At 45.8% G+C, this 19833-nt stretch overlaps 1 protein-coding gene across 1 annotated transcript in view; it reads left to right on the forward strand.

Annotated features, from left to right (window-relative positions):
* The window catches only part of MAPKAPK2 (MAPK activated protein kinase 2), a 200823-nt gene extending 185027 nt beyond the window's left edge, over positions 1-15796 (forward strand). Inside the window, exons 8-10 of the mRNA XM_069238592.1 lie at positions 4925-5010; positions 5252-5332; positions 12063-15796. Coding sequence (XP_069094693.1) covers positions 4925-5010; positions 5252-5332; positions 12063-12206 — 311 coding nt within the window. The 3' untranslated portion in view covers positions 12207-15796. The remainder of the gene's footprint in view (positions 1-4924; positions 5011-5251; positions 5333-12062) is intronic.
* The last annotated feature ends 4037 nt before the right edge of the window (positions 15797-19833 follow it).

Here is a 19833-nt window from a genome sequence, read left to right on the forward strand (position 1 = left end):
GTGGCTAAATCAATAGCCCCCTCAGAGACTAACACAGCTTCTGTGGCCTCCCTAACAAGGCCAACCCCAACTAAGTTACCAATAGTGAGCCCAGCTACTCCCTTGTATTGGCTATTAGTAGGTTTGCTCCCACCACCACTGTTATTAGTAGGGACACTAGGTGTAGCAGTAGGGGTTGTAGTGGTAGGAGGCTTGGTGCTTTTCTTTGGACAACTGGGATCTGTTGTCTAATGGCCTTTTATTTTACATAAATAGCACCATGGTTTCTTTTCCTTGTTTTGATTAGAAGAGGATTTGGGCCCACCACCCCCACCAGAGTGTTTTTGTGGGCCTGATGAAGACTCATTTTTAGATTTGTCCCCACCCTTGTCAGAAGACTTACCATCCTTCTTCTTGCCATCTTTGTCACCCCCTGTATGAACTTTTCTGTTCACCCTTGTTCTGACCCATTTGTCTGCCTTCTTTCCCAATTCTTGGGGAGAGGTCAGATCAGAGTCCACCAAGTACTGGTGCAACAAATCAGAGACACAATTATTAAGAATATGCTCTCTCAGGATCAAGTTATACAGGCTGTCATAATCAGTAACTTTACTGGCATGTAAACACCCCTCCTAGGCCTTCACTGAATGGTCAATGGAATCAACCCAGTCTTGTGAAGACTCCTTTTTGGTCTCTCTGAACTTTATCCTGTATTGTTCAGTGGTTAAGCCATAACCATCCAGGAGTGCATTCTTAAGAACTTTGTAATCATTAGCTTCATTTTCTTTGACAGTAAGGAGCCTATCCCTACCTTTTCCACTAAATGATAGCCATAGGATAGCAGCCCACTGCCTTTGAGGGACATCCTGTTCAACACAGGCCCTCTCAAGTGCAGCAAACCACTTGTTAATGTCATCCCCCCTCCTTATAATGGGGAACTATCTTGTGCAGATTCCTGGAATCCTGCTCTTTTGCAGGATGACTATGGGGAATGCTGCTGCCACCATGGGTTTCTAAACCCAGTTTCTGTCTCTCCTTCTGTACTTCTAAGGTCTGTCTCTCCAAATCCAGCTGTTGCTTCTTGAGCTTCAGTCTGGTTTGTTCCACTCTCAATCTATTGAGCTCCCTTTCTAACAATCTGTCATCGGGGTGGGTGGGAGGGACATGTCTTGAAACAGAAGTATGGTGAGAATGGACAGAAGGAGACCTGTCCCTTACAGAGGGCACCCTAACAGCTTGGCTAACAGAAACATCAGTACCACTGTGGTGAGAATAAATGCTTTTGCTATGATGTGAGACAACACTATTTGTATGGTGTGGCTCTCCATCATTACCAACTATGCTAGACTGTCTAGTAATGGGCAGGCTAGGGAGTTTCTTTCCTGAATCTTTTCCTGGGGGAGTCCCTGGATCAGATTGGGAACCATTAGCTGCTTTTTCTACAGATGGGGCACTTCTAGCCTTATCCTGTTCTCTAAGCATGTTAAGTAACAGTTCCAAGGAAGGATTCTTCCCTACACTCAAACCTCTCTCTATACAGAGACTCCTTGCTCCTTTCCAGCTAAGGTGGTCATATGCAAGTTTGGATAGATCAACATTTTGGCCTGTGCCAGACATTTTTAGAGAGAGTTAAAAGTGATAGAAAAAGAGAAAAAAGTTTGTCAGAGCTTTTAGAAAGACAGAGAAAAAAACTTTTAAAACTTTTTAGAACTTTTTGAAAGTTTAGAAGTACTTTTCAGCACTTTAGAAAAGAGTGAAAAGAGGAAATGCAAAACTTTTTAGCACTGTGTACACACACTGACCTTGTTTTGTATATTTTTCTCTTATGAAAAGTACAATGACAAGAGTGGTAAGTAGTCTCAAAGCACTTATCCCACCGCTGCACAACCAATGTAGGAGGCTGGACTGGCTTGTAGTGAGTACCAAGGGGTACTTGCACCTTGCACCAGGCCCAGTTATCCCTTATTAGTGTATAGGGTGTCTAGCAGCTTAGGCTGATAGATAATGGTAGCTTAGCAGAGCAGCTTAGGCTGAACTAGGAGACGTGTGAAGCTACTACAGTACCACTTAGTGTCATATGCACAATATCATAAGAAAACACAATACACAGTTATACTAAAAATAAAGGTACTTTATTTTTATGACAATATGCCAAAGTATCTTAGAGTGTACCCTCAGTGAGAGGATAGGAAATATGCCAAAGATATATGTACACAATACCAAAAATATGCAGTATAGTCTTAGAAAACAGTGAAAACAATGTATAGTTACAATAGGATGCAATGGGGAAACATAGGGATAGGGGCAACACAAACCATATACTCCAAAAGTGGAATGCGAACCACGAATGGACCCCAAACCTATGTGACCTTGTAGAGGGTCGCTGGGACTATTAGAAAATAGTGAGAGTTAGAAAAATAACCCTCCCCAAGACCCTGAAAAGTGAGTGCAAAGTGCACTAAAGTTCCCCTAAGGACCAAGAAGTCGTGTTAGAGGAATAATGCAGGAAAGACACAAACCAACAATGCAACAACAATGGATTTCCAATCTAGGGTACCTGTGGAACAAGGGGACCAAGTCCAAAAGTCACAAGCAAGTCGGAGATGGGCATATGCCCAGGAAATGCCAGCTGTGGATGCAAAGAAGCTTCTACTGGACAGAAGAAGCTGAGGTTTCTGCAGGAACGAAAAAGGCTAGAGACTTCCCCTTTGGTGGACGGATCCCTCTCGCCGTGGAGAGTCGTGCAGAAGTGTTTTCCCGCCGAAAGAACGCCAACAAGCCTTGCTAGCTGCAAATCGTGCGGTTGGCGTTTTTGGACGCTGCTGTGGCCCAGGAGGGACCAGGAGGTCGCAAATTGGACCAGGAGGTAGAGGGGACGTCGAGCAAGACAAGGAGCCCTCTTAGCAGCAGGTAGCACCCGGAGAAGTGCCAGAAACAGGCACTACGAGGATGCGTGAAACAGTGCTCACCCGAAGTTGCACAAAGGAGTCCTACGTCGCTGGAGACCAACTTAGAAAGTCGTGCAATGCAGGTTAGAGTGCCGTGGACACAGGCTTGGCTGTGCACAAAGGATTTCCGCCGGAAGTGCACAGGGGCCGGAGTAGCTGCAAAAGTCGCGGTTCCCAGCAATGCAGTCTAGCGAGGTGAGGCAAGGACTTACCTCCACCAAACTTGGACTGAAGAGTCACTGGACTGTGGGAGTCACTTGGACAGAGTTGCTGGATTCGAGGGACCTCGCTCGTCGTGCTGAGAGGAGACCAAAGGGACCGGTAATGCAGCTTTTTGGTGCCTGCGGTTGCAGGGGGAAGATTCTGTCGACCCACGGGAGATTTCTTCGGAGCTTCTTGTGCAGAGAGGAGGCAGACTACCCCCACAGCATGCACCACCAGGAAAACAGTCGAGAAGGCGGCAGGATCAGCATTACAGAGTTGCAGTAGTCGTCTTTGCTACTATGTTGCAGGTTTGCAGGCTTCCAGCGCGGTCAGCAGTCGATTCCTTGGCAGAAGGTGAAGAGAGAGATGCAGAGGAACTCGGATGAGCTCTTGCATTCGTTATCTAAAGTTTCCCCAGAGACAGAGACCCTAAATAGCCAGAAAAGAGGGTTTGGCTACCTAGGAGAGAGGATAGGCTACTAACACCTGAAGGAGCCTATCAGAAGGAGTCTCTGACGTCACCTGGTGGCACTGGCCACTCAGAGCAGTCCAGTGTGCCAGCAGCACATCTGTTTCCAAGATGGCAGAGGTCTGGAGCACACTGGAGGAGCTCTGGACACCTCCCAGGGGAGGTGCAGGTCCGGGGAGTGGTCACTCCCCTTTCCTTTGTCCAGTTTCGCGCCAGAGCAGGGCTAAGGGGTCCCCTGAACCGGTGTAGACTGGCTTATGCAGAATTGGGCACATCTGTGCCCAAGAAAGCATTTCCAGAGGCTGGGGGAGGCTACTCCTCCCCTGCCTTCACACCATTTTCCAAAGGGAGAGGGTGTAACACCCTCTCTCAGAGGAAGTCCTTTGTTCTGCCATCCTGGGCCAGGCCTGGCTGGACCCCAGGAGGGCAGATGCCTGTCTGAGGGGTTGGCAGCAGCAGCAGCTGCAGTGAAACCCCAGGAAGAGCAGTTTGGCAGTACCAGGGTCTGTGCTACAGACCACTGGGATCATGGGATTGTGCCAACTATGCCAGGATGGCATAGAGGGGGCAATTCCATGATCATAGACATGTTACATGGCCATATTCGGAGTTACCATTGTGAAGCTACATATAGGTAGTGACCTATATGTAGTGCACGCGTGTAATGGTGTCCCGCACTCACAAAGTCCGGGGAATTGGCCCTGAACAATGTGGGGGCACCTTGGCTAGTGCCAGGGTGCCCTCACACTACGTAACTTTGCACCTAACCTTTACCAGGTAAAGGTTAGACATATAGGTGACTTATAAGTTACTTAAGTGCAGTGTAAAATGGCTGTGAAATAACGTGGACGTTATTTCACTCAGGCTGCAGTGGCAGGCCTGTGTAAGAATTGTCAGAGCTCCCTATGGGTGGCAAAAGAAATGCTGCAGCCCATAGGGATCTCCTGGAACCCCAATACCCTGGGTACTTCAGTACTATATACTAGGGAATTATAAGGGTGTTCCAGTAAGCCAATGTAAAATTGGTCACTAGCCTGTCAGTGACAATTTGAAAGAAATGAGAGAGCATAACCACTGAGGTTCTGATTAGCAGAGCCTCAGTGAGACAGTTAGTCACTACACAGGTAACACATTCAGGCACACTTATGAGCACTGGGGCCCTGGAGAACAGGGTCCCAGTGACACATACAACTAAAACAACATATATACAGTGAAAAATGGGGGTAACATGCCAGGCAAGATGGTACTTTCCTACAATGGTATTCTATGCCTGCAGGCCTGCTCTCCTTCTTTGCCATTAACCCTTACATTGCTATTTTTTCAGTGAAACAGCTGATCCGGAACCTGCTAAAGACTGAGCCGACACAGCGGATGACCATTACAGAGTTTATGAACCACCCATGGATAATGGTTAGTGCAGATGTCTACCCACCCTCTGTTTGTGCTGAGAGACACGTGATTTTCCAAAAATGATTTCTAAATTACACATGTAATCACCACATTAGCTCGAACTTGTTACTTTTACATGCTGGGCAGGAGGGGGCTGTTTTACTCCTGCTGTGATGAAGTGGTCGGTATTTGGGCATTCAAATTTGCATTCCCTTTTTAAGAATGTATAATTATGTTTTCCAATCTGTTTTGTTTCCTACAGCAATCAATGCAAGTTCCTCAAACTCCCCTGCATACCAGCAGAGTCCTAAAGGAGGAGAAAGACCTCTGGGAAGACGTCAAGGTGAAAACCTCTACTGCATTTTAGTCATCATAATGGGGTCGAACAACTAAACTAGTGTAGTGGGGAAGATGTGCTTTAGTGAGGTGAACAGTTTTTAGTGGTGTAGGAGGAGGAATGTTTCATTTTGAATATAGAGGGTAAAGTTGCCTGACAATGTCGGTGTGTTGGTTTAGAATCAGTTTGTGCCCTATCCCTAGCCCCCGCTCCCTACTAGAGGACTTTGCAGCCCCTCTTTTCCTATCCCACACTCCTCCAGTAATAAACAACTCTCTTCTACTGATATGTGCTAGCAGCATGTGTAGCTGTAGATACACATGCTCCACATACTCTTGTAATGTATTGTTGAGCTTGGACGTTTGCAGCTTGTTTTCATTGAAGAAGTAATTAGAGTCACAAGATATGGTATGACTCCTCCCTTAGTAATGTTCATGGGCAGTCGCATCATTGTTGGATTGTTTTTTTCACATGTGTATTGATGTTGCTCCCAGATTTTACACCTTCAATGCTGTACGTTTGTTGCTCCTAAGCCGGTTTCCTTCCATTCTCATCACCAGGAACATTTCTGCTTCTTTAGTATGCCCTTTCCTCTTTTCTCTCAATGCATTTTGGACACAGTCATTGAACACCAGGTCCCCAACTCTAGGGCCGTTTTGTCGTCTGGGGCTCTGCCACTTTCCTTGCCTACTCCAGAGAATGAAGAGGCATAGAAGGTGATGAAACTGACGCCCTTCAGGAAAAGCTTTCAAAATATCCCTGGGCCGTCCTCCGAAGTATCTGAAACCTCTACCTCTCTATTGCACAACATCTGTTCCACCTTCTGTTTGGCCTTCAGGTGCAAGAAGGCCCACACCAAGCTGCACCGATTGATGGGAGGAAATGGCGGACTTCTTCGACAAAACAGAGCTTCTTGGGGCCAAGGAGGAGGAAGTCTTACAGTCTCCAGGCATTCCAGGCCATCAGCCCAGCGGAGAGGTCATTGGCTCAAACTCTTCTGAGCTGGAGGAGGAAAAGGACGTGGGCGAAGGCGCTCCGTGCATCCACCCAGACAACACTGCCCTCGTACTAAGTCTGTGCCAGGATTCAGGAGTACAGTTGAAAGCCAAGTTCAGAAAAGGCCGCTCATCAAAGCAGAGTACAGCCTCCCCCAGGGAGTCGGGTATCAACCCTCCCTTGTGCATAAACCTCTGCCACTGCCCTTCGGCTCTGGTCAGCACAGAGACTGGATCCAGCCAAGAGCCATGACCCCTATTGGTTTTAAAGTCTAAAGAGACGTCTCAGTCCTGAGAGGCCAAAGCACACAATGATGCGGAAGAATCCACAGACATTACATGGTAGTATTGTGGTGTAGAGCTCCAGGGGGGGACGCAGACCTCGGCATGCCCCTGCTAGGGCTCTCTCCCCCCAGACAACTTCAAAGTGCACCACAGGGTTATTCAGCGTCCATCGGCGTACCATAATGTAGATATAGATCTTATGCATAAAAATGATGACTTCCTGGTGGAGATACTATCCAGGACAGTGTTATCTCCAGTCCTCCCAATGCTAAACGGCATGACTAAAATAGCTCCAAACACCTTAAGGGAGCTAGTAAAATCCCATATGGTAACACCTAGCATAGAAAATAAATTTATCCCACATGGTAACACCCAGCATAGAAAATAAATTTACACCACTTCGCTCTCACCCCCTGTACATCAGAGGGCATGTCACCCTAGACTCCCTGATGGACTCCACTATCCATAAACTAATTGAAGTCCAAGCTACAGACGATGCTCACCCTTCTGACAAGGAGAGCAAAAACTTTGAGCTGGCAAAAGAGTAGAGGTCGGTGTTACTACACACTTGCGCATCACCAGTTATGTGGACCTCCTGTCACGGTAACATGGGGCCCAATGGGCAGAGTTGAAAGCCGTATTGCAGAATCTTTCTGATGAGTACAGTTAGAGGGGGGAGTAAATTGTAAATGAGATGAAAGCTATTTTTAACGCCACCATAAGGTATGTTGGATTCAGCTGGCAAAGCCGCCAGAGGAGTAAACACCTCTGTTATCCTTCATCAACACTCCTGGCTGCGAATCGTCGGCTTCAAGCCGGAACTCAATAACCCCTCAACAACTTGCCTTTTGTCGGAGAGCACCTCTTTGGCCTGCAGGTTGATGCGATATTGGAAATCCAAGTCCATGGATGATCTTCAGATGCTGGCGGCTGGGTTGGGCCAAACCTTCCTGTCCTGGCCAAAATCAATCTTAACAGTGGCTGCAATAGGCCTATCACAAGCAGAGTGGCAGAGGATACACCTAGGGTTCCTTCCAGAGCAAAACCTCCAAAGGATGAGGCGGAGGAACTCCTTCCATGGGAGGAGCCTCTACTTCCAAACATTGACATGCCCCACATTACCCAATTCACCCAACCCTTCCCACCCCAACCCCCACCCCACCCCCAACCCCCATCCCCATATGCAATTGGAAGACTTTAGAGGTTTCTTCCCTGGTAGATCTCACCTCAGATCTGTGGGATCAGTCTATCATTGAACACAGCTACTGCCTCAAGCTCTCCCCAAACCCACTATATATCCCACCTTGCACATGCACACCCACAGCACCTGCTCCTACTCCAAGAGGAGGTTCAGGTGCTCATCCTCAAAGCGGCATTGAACCAGCTCCTCCCCAACACCAAGGCCTATACTTCCTTGTACCCAAGAAAGACAGGCAAATACTAGACCATGGGCCCTCAACAGGTACGTCCTTTCGGAACACTTCCACATGTTCACCCCACAGGAATCTCATCCTGCTGTTGCAGCAAGGCAACTTCATAACTGCACTAGTTCTGAAAGACACCCTCTTCCACAGCTTGTCGTGTCTTCATGGTAACTAGTCCGCATTACCGATTTACAGGTGTTGCCATTCGGAGTCGCCAAAGCTCCCAAGGTGTTCATCAGATGCTTAGGTGTTGTAGCCACCCACCTCGGATGAGGGGGCAGTCACATGTTTCCCTATATCGATGATTCGCTGATCAAGAGCACAGGCAGCAGCAGCACTGCCTAGTCCACACACAAGCAGCATATTCCCTTGTACAAATCCTGGGTTTCACCATGAACTTTACTAAGTCCCATCACAATCCCCTTCAGGTTCCCACTTTACTCACCTCTATCCAGAACGCGGTCAAGGCTGAGGCCTCCCCCAATGAACAAAGGGTACAGGCATTCCAGGAGTTGCTACCTTTTTTTCATCCACTTTGTCATCTAACAGAACACTGATATGCTCCTTGAGCATGATGACTTCTTTTATAGCCATAGTTCCCCATGCCAAGTTACACCTGCATCTGCAGCAAGTGTGCCTTTCGGCACAGTGGTCAGAAGCAAAAGCTCACTGGCAAGATTTAGTGCTGATAACTAGCAAGCACTCATCGCTGTCTGCAGTGGCGAAACAGTAACAACCAGTTGCAGGTCATGCCCTTCATGGACCCCATTCCTCAAGTCACCTCTACCATGGACTCCTTATTCATAGGGTGGAGGGCACATCTCTAGGACATCACAATCCAAAGACCTGCATTAGTGTAGAGCATTTGGCACTGGGTGATCCTTCATCAGATACATCTCCTAGTGGAGTAGCTTTCCAGAGCAGACAAAGATTTTGCAGGCCTGCTCAGCAAGTTGCATCAATAGGTCCCACAAGCGGTAATACCACCTGCAGGTCTCACTTGTGTACTTCCGTTGTTGGGGGGTATCCCCGATGTAGACCACTTTGCACTCTAAAAAGCCAAAATGTCAAAAGATTGCTTTAAGATTTTTTTACACCCCAGTCTGTGGTCAGTGCTCTATGGATGAACTGGTCATGGATCTTTGGCCAGGCCTTCCCCTTTCTCACTTCTCCTGTTCATGGTCCGCAAAATACGGCAGACCTCTCGCCCTCAACCTGCAGCCACCACTTTGACCAGGCACCCCTAGTTTTGAACATGCCTTGAAATGTCGGTTGTCCCTCTTGAGAAGCTCCCCAACTGGTCGGACATTCTCACACAGAACCAATGCAGAGTTAGGCCCCGGAGCTCAGGCAGTTCAAACTCCTGAAATCCTAGAGTTTCTGTACCCTAATCTACCTCAGGAAGGCATGGACATCATAAAGGAGGCACGCAGACTCAGTTTGTACACCCGGTATGCAGCTAAGTTGAAAAGATTTGTCCACTATTGATCCTCAAGCCACTTAGCAGCACCCCCACCCCCGCATCCTAACGTCCAGGATATTTTCTGCTGTCCCCTTTATATACTGAAATCAGGCCTTGCCTACACTTCTGTACACCTTCATTTGCATGTGATCTCGAAATACATGCAGAATAAAGCATATTCTTCATTATTCAGAAGCACCATCATCAAGGCTTTTATGGAATTGCTTGATTTGATCCTCACTAGACATACCTGATCACTATCACTTCCATAAGGCATAGTATTGACCTACAGGCCCTCAAACTTTAACTTTTTGCAGGACTCACCAACTTTGTTGCTCTCTCTAAACCTCACAAGGGCCATCATACAACTAAACTAGGTATAGCCAGGTGGATTGTCTAGTGCATGCCGACCTGCTACTTTGAAGCTAATGAACTCTGCTTGTTTCTCCAAGGCTGCACTTTGCCACGAAAATGGGAGGCACTATAGCTTTTCCTCTGGAAGGTCCGTACAGCATATCTGTAAGGCAGCATCATAGTCATTTCAATACACATTCACCAATAATTGTTGTGTGGAGGTCCTAGCATGCTAAGGTTGGCTAAACAATTTTAAGGGCTTTATTTCAAACATCTGCACCACTGGCTGACTACTGCTTATGAGAGTACTGCTGTACAGTCTACACAAAGGATATGCTCCACAGCTAAACAGGCTATGAATGGAATGTTACTCAGTAAGCACCTGTTCGTAGCGTGTAGTGCTGTAGATTTACACGCACTCTTGTATCTTCCAGAGTGTCACTGATTGCTTCAGATATGTTTATTTTTTTTATTTTTTTACTTCCAGTTCCTTGTACACAAGATCACCGTGCTCAGCATTCGCTTTCCTCGTATTGCTCTATCTGTATGCTCATCCGCTGGTCAAAAGACAATGCAACAATGGAGCCATTGCGCATTGTTACCTAAGGGAGGAATCGCACAATTCTTCATGACATGAAAGACTTCTTCAAAGAAAAACATTTTGCACAGCCCAACACTAGATGGCTGGACAGTGCAGAGCATGTGACTCTCCAGCACTGCATGCTACAAACAGAATCTTACAAGGTCACTAACATATTCCTTTATGTGGCATTACTTGAAGCATCAAAAGATTAGGTTAATGCTGGTGCGCTTATTTTCCTTACCACTTGGGCCCTTACTCAAGGGTTGATTTGGGTGCTGGTCTTTTTTCTCACTCTCCACACTTGTATTAATCTTTGACTTTTTTCGGTGTAGTCCCTTCCTGTGCCTAACTCTTAATACTTTCCCTCTGTGTTTTTCTTAACGGTGTTTGTGGTCCTGCCCCACTCATTCCTTATTCTCTTGCTCGTCTTAAACACTCTTGTAGGTCATGCTGTGTCTCTGAGCTAGTCTAACTAGTCCTTCTCCCCAAGCTGATCCATCTTACTTGTGTTCTTTCCCATCACTTACCCCCAAGCACTGGAACTCTTCCTAATGCCCGCAGCCCTGGTACTCCTCTGTATGTTGCACCTTCTATCTGATCCTCCTCTGGATGATTCATCTTTTACCTGATTCTCCCCTCGATGCCACACCTGCAGCCCGATCCCCCTTTAATGATGTACCTGTCCCATACTCTGGATGTCGCACCTTCTGCCCGATCCCCCTTTAATGATGTACCTGTCCCATACTCTGGATGTTTCACACCTGCAGCCCGATCCCCCTTTAATGATGTACCTGTCCCATACTCTGGATGTGTCATACCTTCTGCCCGATCCCCCTTTAATGATGTACCTGTCCCATAACGATCTCCCTTTAATGATGTACCTGTCCCATACTCTGGATATCACACCTTCTGCCCGATCCCTCTTTAATGATGTACCTGTCCGATACTCTGGATGTCACACCTGCAGCCCGATCCTCCTTTAATGATGTACCTGTCCCATACTCTGGATGTGTCACACCTTCTGTCCGATCCCCCTTTAATGACGTACCTGTCCCATAACGATCTCCCTTTAATGATGTACCTGTCCGATACTCTGGATGTCGCACCTTCTGCCCGACCCTCCTTTAATGATGTACCTGTCCCATACTCTGGATGTCGCACCTTCAGCCCGATCCTCCTCTGACACGCCGTCTCTCTGAAACACAGCTTGTCGTATTAGAGTTCTCATTCGTGACTTGTGTTGCTGCTTTAGTTTTATCACTTGATTGCACCGTTGTTAAAACTCATTTTCAGGGCTTTGGAGAAAGCACGTTATACATTTATTAAACGACAGTAGCAGCCTAGTTAGTTTCGTCGATCAGGTTACCAAATAAGTTGTAACAGTTCTGTTGAGTCTCAGCAGGGACGCAGCCAAATAGCAGTGGTTGGGGCCTCTTGCTCTTGGGCAATGGATCTTACATGGAGATGCTTGAGTGGTATTCCTTTGTATTGCTACTTTGCCATTCATAGAGATGGCTGCCTGCAATCTCGGTAATGCTAACACTCCTCCAACACGGCATCACCTACTCATGCTGTTCATCTCCCCCGCTCATCAGCGCACATTGTGACACTAATCTCTTCCTTTAACTTGCAGGAGGAGATGACCAGCGCTCTGGCTACTATGCGAGTGGACTACGAGCAGATCAAGATTAAAGAGATTGAGAACTCCACCAACCCACTCTTACAGAAAAGAAGGAAAAAGCTCAACCCTCTGGACCCAGCCACTGATAATCATTGAGTGGCACCGTCACGACCACCGCGAACAACAACCAAGCAACCAAATCCGCCCACTAGCTCCTGGAAAGCAATAACGGCACATTACCATATTCTCTCTTCAGAATGACTGTGGCAGAACCGATGCATGGAGGAGCCACATCTTGGAACCAAACAGGCCCGATTTTTAGTTCTTTTCTCACGGATCGACGAGTGATGGGGAGTGGGCGGGAGGGTGCATGCGTGTGCTTGTGTGTAAAAGGGCGGAGTCTAGGAAGTACATGACTTCCGGCCACTTTATAGACTGAGTTTTATTTTTGTAAGTCCTCAGAAAAGGGTTCCAATAGTTCTGGTTTTAAGAATGAAACGTTTCCTGGGAAAAAAAGAGGTTTTAGTGGAGGCTGCGTGTGGGTTTGCCTGTGGCATTCCCTACACCTCACACACACTTTAGCAAGGCCTTGCAATGTTATTTTTTTTTCACTGTACTATCTACTTTGGAGGGTGAAGACGCCTGTGATATAGACTTTGTGCGCAGTCAGTTGGCACATTAACAGATGGTACTTCTGCATGTTGTCATGCGGTGACTATGCGGTGCTGGCTGTTGCGCAGGACAACCCATCGTTCCTCATTTTTGTTGGACTGCCTGTGCGATGGGGCACTCCATGAGCATCGTTAAAGCTCCTCCTTCCCAGCCTTTTGTATAGAGGTAGGCAAGTGTTCTCTGTATAGTCCCCTCCTCCAGCTGTGGAGAACTGTGGCTGTGCCTCTATCAGTGTATGTTATACGCTCACCAGACGGGAAGTATTTGTTTTAAAAAAGAATTGCCACTCTGTGTTAAGGGTGGTGAGCTTCTCAGTAATGTTCTTCGCCTAAGTGTGGAGCTTCTCATAGTAGTTTTAAAATGCCAATTTTTAAAACAATCTTATGTTCAGAGTCCGAGTTGTTGGGGGGCAGGAGATTTGTTGTCCCATACGTCTCTCCTGGCTCTCACCTACCTTATTAAGCAAGTCCCTCGTCTCTAAATTCAAACAGAAATATCCAGCATAAAACAGAAAATTCAAACAGAAATAACCAGTTTGTTGATCAACTGTAAGCAACTGACTTAGCCTTGGTGTTACCCAGTTTTCTATCACTTTTCCAACCCAAAGAGTTTGCGGATGGTCTGTCAGCAGGTGATGCTGTGCTGGCTGCTTCTGCCTCCACATGTTGCCGCTTTGCTGAAGTTTGGGGGTGCGGTGCCACGCTCCTTCCCCACTTACTCCCATAGGATAGATGCAGGGAGAGGCTCCTACGAGTTACTCTTCTCCGCTTGACTTTTAATTAGTTTTTATGTTCCCTTTTAAGTGATGTCGTTGCGCACTCCGTGAATTTTTATTTTTATTGTTTATCAACAGTAGGTATGTCAGTTTATAGGAGTTTGGCTGCTTTAGTCGACCCGTCAACGAGGACTTTCGAGACACCTGCCTTACCCCTCCTTGAAAAGGGGGTTAAAGTTGATTACCTTTTAAATACTTTTGTTTTTCTTTGCCAAAGAATAGTTTAATATCCACCCTGGGAATCTGTTCGAGTTGGATAAGGGGGTATCAGAAGGAAAAGATGGTTATGTCTCATGCCTGTTTGCCTCCGATGTCTGTATTGTCTCAAGTAGAACTTTTCCTTACCTCCACCATGGTCCGAGGGGGTAGGATTACCCCGAGGTGGAGCTGATGCCTGCTTGGCCCTTCACTTGTGCTGCCTCTTTGATCTGCCGTTCTCTTAGCCTTTGCTGGTTAGTACCCTCAAGCACCTTGCCTTGATCACGTGTACCTCAAGCACCCACAAATGATTTAGAAACCTTGTAAAAATATCCTCACAGGAGTCTGTGTTTTTTGTTCTGTAAATATCTATTTACCCTTTATTTTTACCTTCTTTTTCCTACCCCTTGCACCCCCACCCCTTATTCCGTGGCCACTTAATATAAGAAACTTGTCACTATTTTTCATGCACATAAACATTTTTATACTTCATTTCATTGTACTGAAGAACTACGAGAGACGTTGGCGTGTGTTTTTATTATTTTTTTGTTTTCCGTATAGGCCAATTGGGATTCTTAAGTGAAAAATTGAACTATCTGAACCCTACTCGCTTGAGAGATTGAAAAGTATTGAATTACTTTGGGGCTGAAAATGCTGCTTTTTTCCTATGGCTACCTGTTTCAATGGTACCAGAAAATGTTTTCTAATGAACTGCTCTGGGACCTTAGGTCTTGTTCCGTATTTTGCAGCTTCTTGGATAAGCGTCTGAGAAGCCTGTGCTTTAACTTTGTACCTACATGCTGTGATCCTGTTCAATACTATGCCTGGTTTCCTGGTGCCTTCTGTTTTTCTTTGGGGTTGGAACTGATTCCTCCAAGAAGTGCACACAATTGTGCTATATGCAGTTGCTCACTGCTTTCCCTGAAGTATTCCTGAGTGGCCGTAGAGATTGACGACCACTTACTTTCCTGTACATCTTGAATGAATGGGTTAGGATGCTTAGAAAGGACAGTTGCTGAAACCTGGCTTTCTTCAGTGTCACACCTGAGAAGCTGAAGGTTACAGAAAATAAATACTACTCCTGGTCAGAGGATCCACGACTTTACCAGTGCTGCTGCTCCTCGACTGCCTAGCTCAACCTTTGGCTCAGTATTTTCTCGCAATAAGGTGATGGGGCACACAGGTGGTCTGTGACGGAGCTGGGCAAGAGGACTCTAGGTCTTCACCGCCTATCTCAGCCTGACTCTCTTTAAAATGACTATTAATCAAAGTGGCTGTGTTTGAGATGGAAGGACACTGTTGGACACAGTTCTGGGATAGGTACACGTGAGTAACTTGCTTTTAACTCTTCTATCATTGTTGAGAAATTTGTAGAATCATGTCGTAGGAAAGCCCGGTGACTAGAGACATGCATTTCAGCACCTGCGTTGGAGAAGAGATGGAGGGCAATCTGTAGCTTCCTGATTCATGCATCCTTCACGGTCTAAACTGTACCCTGCTTAAACAAGATGCATCCGAAGGGGATGGCTGTGACGGATAATGCTTGTGTCTGCTGGCTGAGGTGCCAACAGCAGAGGAATGGAGAGGATGGGGATTGGAAATCAGCCTGCCCATGGCATTTGAAGTGATCATTTACTCCTTAGAGTACGTGTTTCAATGTTGAATACTCCATGGCTTCTCTTCACGACAGAATTGTTGTCCTGTGTCTACGATACGTAGATTGGGCCTGAAGAGGTGGTGGATAAAGGGCTTGGTTTGTCTGTTCATTTGCTGCTCAGGACTCTTACCACTGTCTAGAACCCATGTCTCATTTTTATGTTGTATCATTGGGGGATGCTGGAGGCCCTGAAGTTGTTTTTAATTATGCCCCTTGCTTATCCACGCACCATTAGCCCCCCTTCCCCCACCCCAAACCATCCTCACCCACCCCCTTCTGCTCTCCCCCCATCACCTCAGTATGCTCCTGTCATCTTGTCACGTTGCTTGGACCTTTAAGCATTGTGATTTTTACCCAAGAATGCATTTTCTGGCAATCAGATTGTTGTAAAATTATAATTTTGTATGATCAAATTGTTTTACTAAACGAGTTTTAATATTTAAACACTGCAGACTCCTAGTGTTTATTCTTTTGGTGTACATTGTCTGTTACGTGATTTGTATGCAGAGCTTGTGCGATGTTCTTCGCAAATGTGTTTGTTAAAATATCCAGTGACTGTGGATGAAGCTGTTGGGAGGGTGGTGGGGTGTATCCACTTGGTGATGTTTGTCATAGGGCTTATCTGTTACGTGATTTTTAGGGCACGTGCAGACTGCATGCTTCCACCTAAACTGAATCTACTATGGTGGGGTCTGTCAAAGTTGACAGTCCTCGTGCCCCTTATAGCGAGCGATAGAATAGAGTTCCTTCCAGACAGGTTGTGGATGTTGGCTTAGGTTTAGAGCAATGTTTAAGAGCTGAACATTTTGTTCCTAAACGAGGATCCTATGGGCCTTGCAAATGACTTGTTCTCAATGCACTTATACATGGGTTGATATGCCGTCATTAGACCTACTTCTAGCAAAACGTATCCCAATGCTATGGTATTTTTATGTCTATGAATTTTAAGTCTATCATCCTAAAACTAGCGTTATCCCTGGGTCCAGTATTAACATCATTTTTGCATCTACCAATTCCAGACTATCATGCTACAATTATATCGTATTGTAACTACATTCATGTAGTATTTGATGCCCCAGACTATTTTAAAGTATATGGATTGGCAGTGTTTCTGTCCTGAACAACAATGGAATTGGGAGAGAATAGTTTGTTTGTAAACCTGGTTGGCAATTTCTAACGTTGGGTTCTGAATTTTGCTATTAGTTTCTCTTTAGAAGTTTTTGGTTGTGATTGCAGATGTGTAAAATGTTTCATGATCACGTTCCCTCAAGCCTACAGTGCATAGGGGACATTACAGCCTGCTCTGGTTACAAATTTTGGCCCATTGGGTTCAGAGGTATACACAAGTTAGAACACGATACTCAAGACTGGAGGAAATATTACACCTGCAGAGCAGATTACTTACGGCATCAACGGCTATGATTATTTCAATGCTTGTTCCACCTTGCTTCTCACCAGGAGCATTGAGAATTACTCTGCATTGTAACGAGGAGGTATGAAAAATGCCCCTTTAATACCAATTATGCTTGGAAAGTCCATCACAAGATTTGTACGTATTCCTTACCGGAGGGCCATGATAACTAAGGCAGGGTAGCACCTTTCTGTGTACAACAACAATGTTCCTCTAGTGGCCACTTTAAGTGATAATTTATGACCAGGACTTTGAGCTGCAGTAAGAGGCTTTCAAATTCACAACTTACGGCCTAGCCACCCATGGTGATAACTGAGAGATAAGATGATAAAAGTTAATCAACTTTGAAAACCCTTGAATGAGCCTCTGATTCTCTAGATTTTCTAGCTCTGAAACTACCACAGAAACTGAGTGTTTCTGGAGCAGACTCGAGGCTACTTGAAATACAAATTAAGGTACATGTGACTTATGATAGCTCGAAAGTGGATCTTGGCTCCCGGGGGCAGCTGATTGGTATGCTCCAGACAAGGAGAGTAAGAGCTGGGCATGACCATCAATGGGTAGACTGCCAACTCACAGGTTTATATGGGGTCAGTAGGAGGAAAAGGAGGACATGCTCAATGTTCCATAACAATCAACGTGCTCAAGAACCCATTGAAGAAGGAAGAACTTTTGCCAGTGTGAAGATGTTATACTTTGGATTCGGCTGACATTGTAGAGAAATGAGTGCAATTCTGCAACTTGGGAAACCTGCATGGCTTTGACTTTTACATCTCAGACGGGGAATTTCAACAGCATCATCTCAGTGTATTTCACAGGGTGCTTCTCTTTGCACCAAAACTGATAATATCTGCAAAATGTTAAAAAGGACACCAAATTTCAAAGTCTGTAGGTTTATTGAAACGCCATTGCTGTTCTAACAGACATGTTGCCCTGCAACAGGCCACGATACCTTTAACACCAAAGGCAGCAGCAGTATTCAAGAACAGCGTTCAAAGTCCACTGCGGGCGCTTTGCATGGCATTGCAAAACCAAAGGCCGTACGTTATCAGTTCAAGGGTCTTGCCTTTGGATACAAGTCTGATTAAGAACGTTGCGATAGCACATCTGCGTTACCAGTTTTCATGTCTGTCTTTATTCGAAACTGTAGAGTTTAAGGGAACGACAATCTAAAATGCCAAAAGCAAAACCGAGACACAGCGTGATTCCGTCACTATCTGTCACACCGTAAACCACTGCAAATTGTGATTTTATTTTTTCTCTATTTTTGGGCTAACCCTACATTTAATTGCAGCTATAAACTACCCTGAAATTGAGTTCACACTTCTGAAATATTCCCTTTCACTTGACGTCAGTGTCCGACTATGGGAAAGGTGATGACGTTATTAGGAATTATGGTGTCGTGTGTGACTGTAATCCCTGATACAAGGGTGCATACACAATACAATAGACAATGTCTTTAGAGTATATGTTTTTAAGCAACAGCAGCCTGGGAGGGTCTAGTATTGATGTGGATCATAGTACAGCATGAACTTCATTGGGTGGAAGGAGTAAAGTCTTTTTATTGGTCAAACCTTCTGCACACCCTTGGCTGCAGGCGCCCACAACAACAGGTACATTCTCAATCTGGTGGGGCACCCACATTCAAATAGGGCAAGTGGTTACTGAGGAAGGCCCAGGAGCATATCATCTGTTTGGACTCGTGGCAACTGCACTAGCTCTGAAAGTTTTTGAAGTCGCTCTACCAGAGTTGTATGAATACAGACAAACTTGTGTGTACTTATATAAACGGAGAACATGCATTATTTTCAGCTTTTCTGACACTAGTTAGTCAGTTCTTCAGCAATACTTTTACGGAGGGTTTTCACCCACTGCCCAACAGCTGCACTCAGCTCGGAGGGCTTCTTTGCTCAAACATGTTTTGTCAGCACTTATGTTAGACAGATTGTTTCTTCCCGTTGGCAGATTGCTCCAAATCCTCAGTCCAGGACGTGAAGTCTTAGAGTGTGGTTATTGACAGGTCCCGAAGGGTTATGACAGTGTTCTTAAAGCGACCCGCTAGCTCGCTAAATGTTGATCCAGTTCAAGCATCCATACAAGACCCCAGGAAAGAGCTTCTTACAGTAATAGGGATTGATTTACACGTGAATAACTTGTTCATTTCGCTGCAACGTATGTCATCTGTAATTGCAGCCTACTTTACAAAACAGATGGCATTACATGAGTGTTCAACATTTTAGTAAGGCCTCCAGAGAACCACTTGTAGCGCTAACCTCGGACTTAAATATTGTCCCAGATTAGATCTGCGCACCTCAGACTAGAAGTGACAGCTTTGCTGCAGAAAAAGGCAACAGAAATAATTCCATTGGGAGAAAGGGGACAAGGAGTCTACTCCATCTTCTTATTTGCCACAAAACTGGACAGGTCCCTCAGACCTATTTTATATCTCTGGCCGTCAACCGGTTCATCATGATGCAGAACTTTCAGGTGACAACTGTGCAGTATTTTATACCGCATCTGCGAGGGATTGCATAGCATCATAGACTTCAAAGATGCATACACCCAAGTGACAGTGAGCAACAGGTACATTACCAAGTCACCGTTACGTTTTGGGGTAAAATCAGCTCCTGGGTGTTCTCAAAATGTCTAGCTGCAATGGTGCCTCATTTAAGGAGGAAACTGATCCTCGTTTACCGTTGCCTAGACCATTGGCTGGTAAAGGCAGAGTTGTTCAGACAATACCGGGACAGCACAAGGACAGTAATACGAAAGTTGTACAACCTAGATAACTGGGGAAAGTCATCCCCAGACCAGGAAAGGAAAAAGCATTCCTATGAGTCATCTGAACTTCAAAGAACGGGAGGCATTACCTGTGGAGATGAGAATCCTGCCATTGACAGAGCAAGTTTGCCTTCACCTGAAGGGGCAACCGTTGACAGTGAAGACTGGGAAAACATCACTAACAACGCGGTCAATGCAATGCTATTCATTGACCACGCTGCCATTGACACGTATGCGTTTAGCACCCATACCCTTACACACATATGCATGGTAACAGGAGAGAGAGCAG

The sequence above is a fragment of the Pleurodeles waltl genome, chromosome 6, assembly GCF_031143425.1.
Source record: "Pleurodeles waltl isolate 20211129_DDA chromosome 6, aPleWal1.hap1.20221129, whole genome shotgun sequence".
In the NCBI taxonomy this organism is placed as follows: domain Eukaryota; kingdom Metazoa; phylum Chordata; class Amphibia; order Caudata; family Salamandridae; genus Pleurodeles; species Pleurodeles waltl.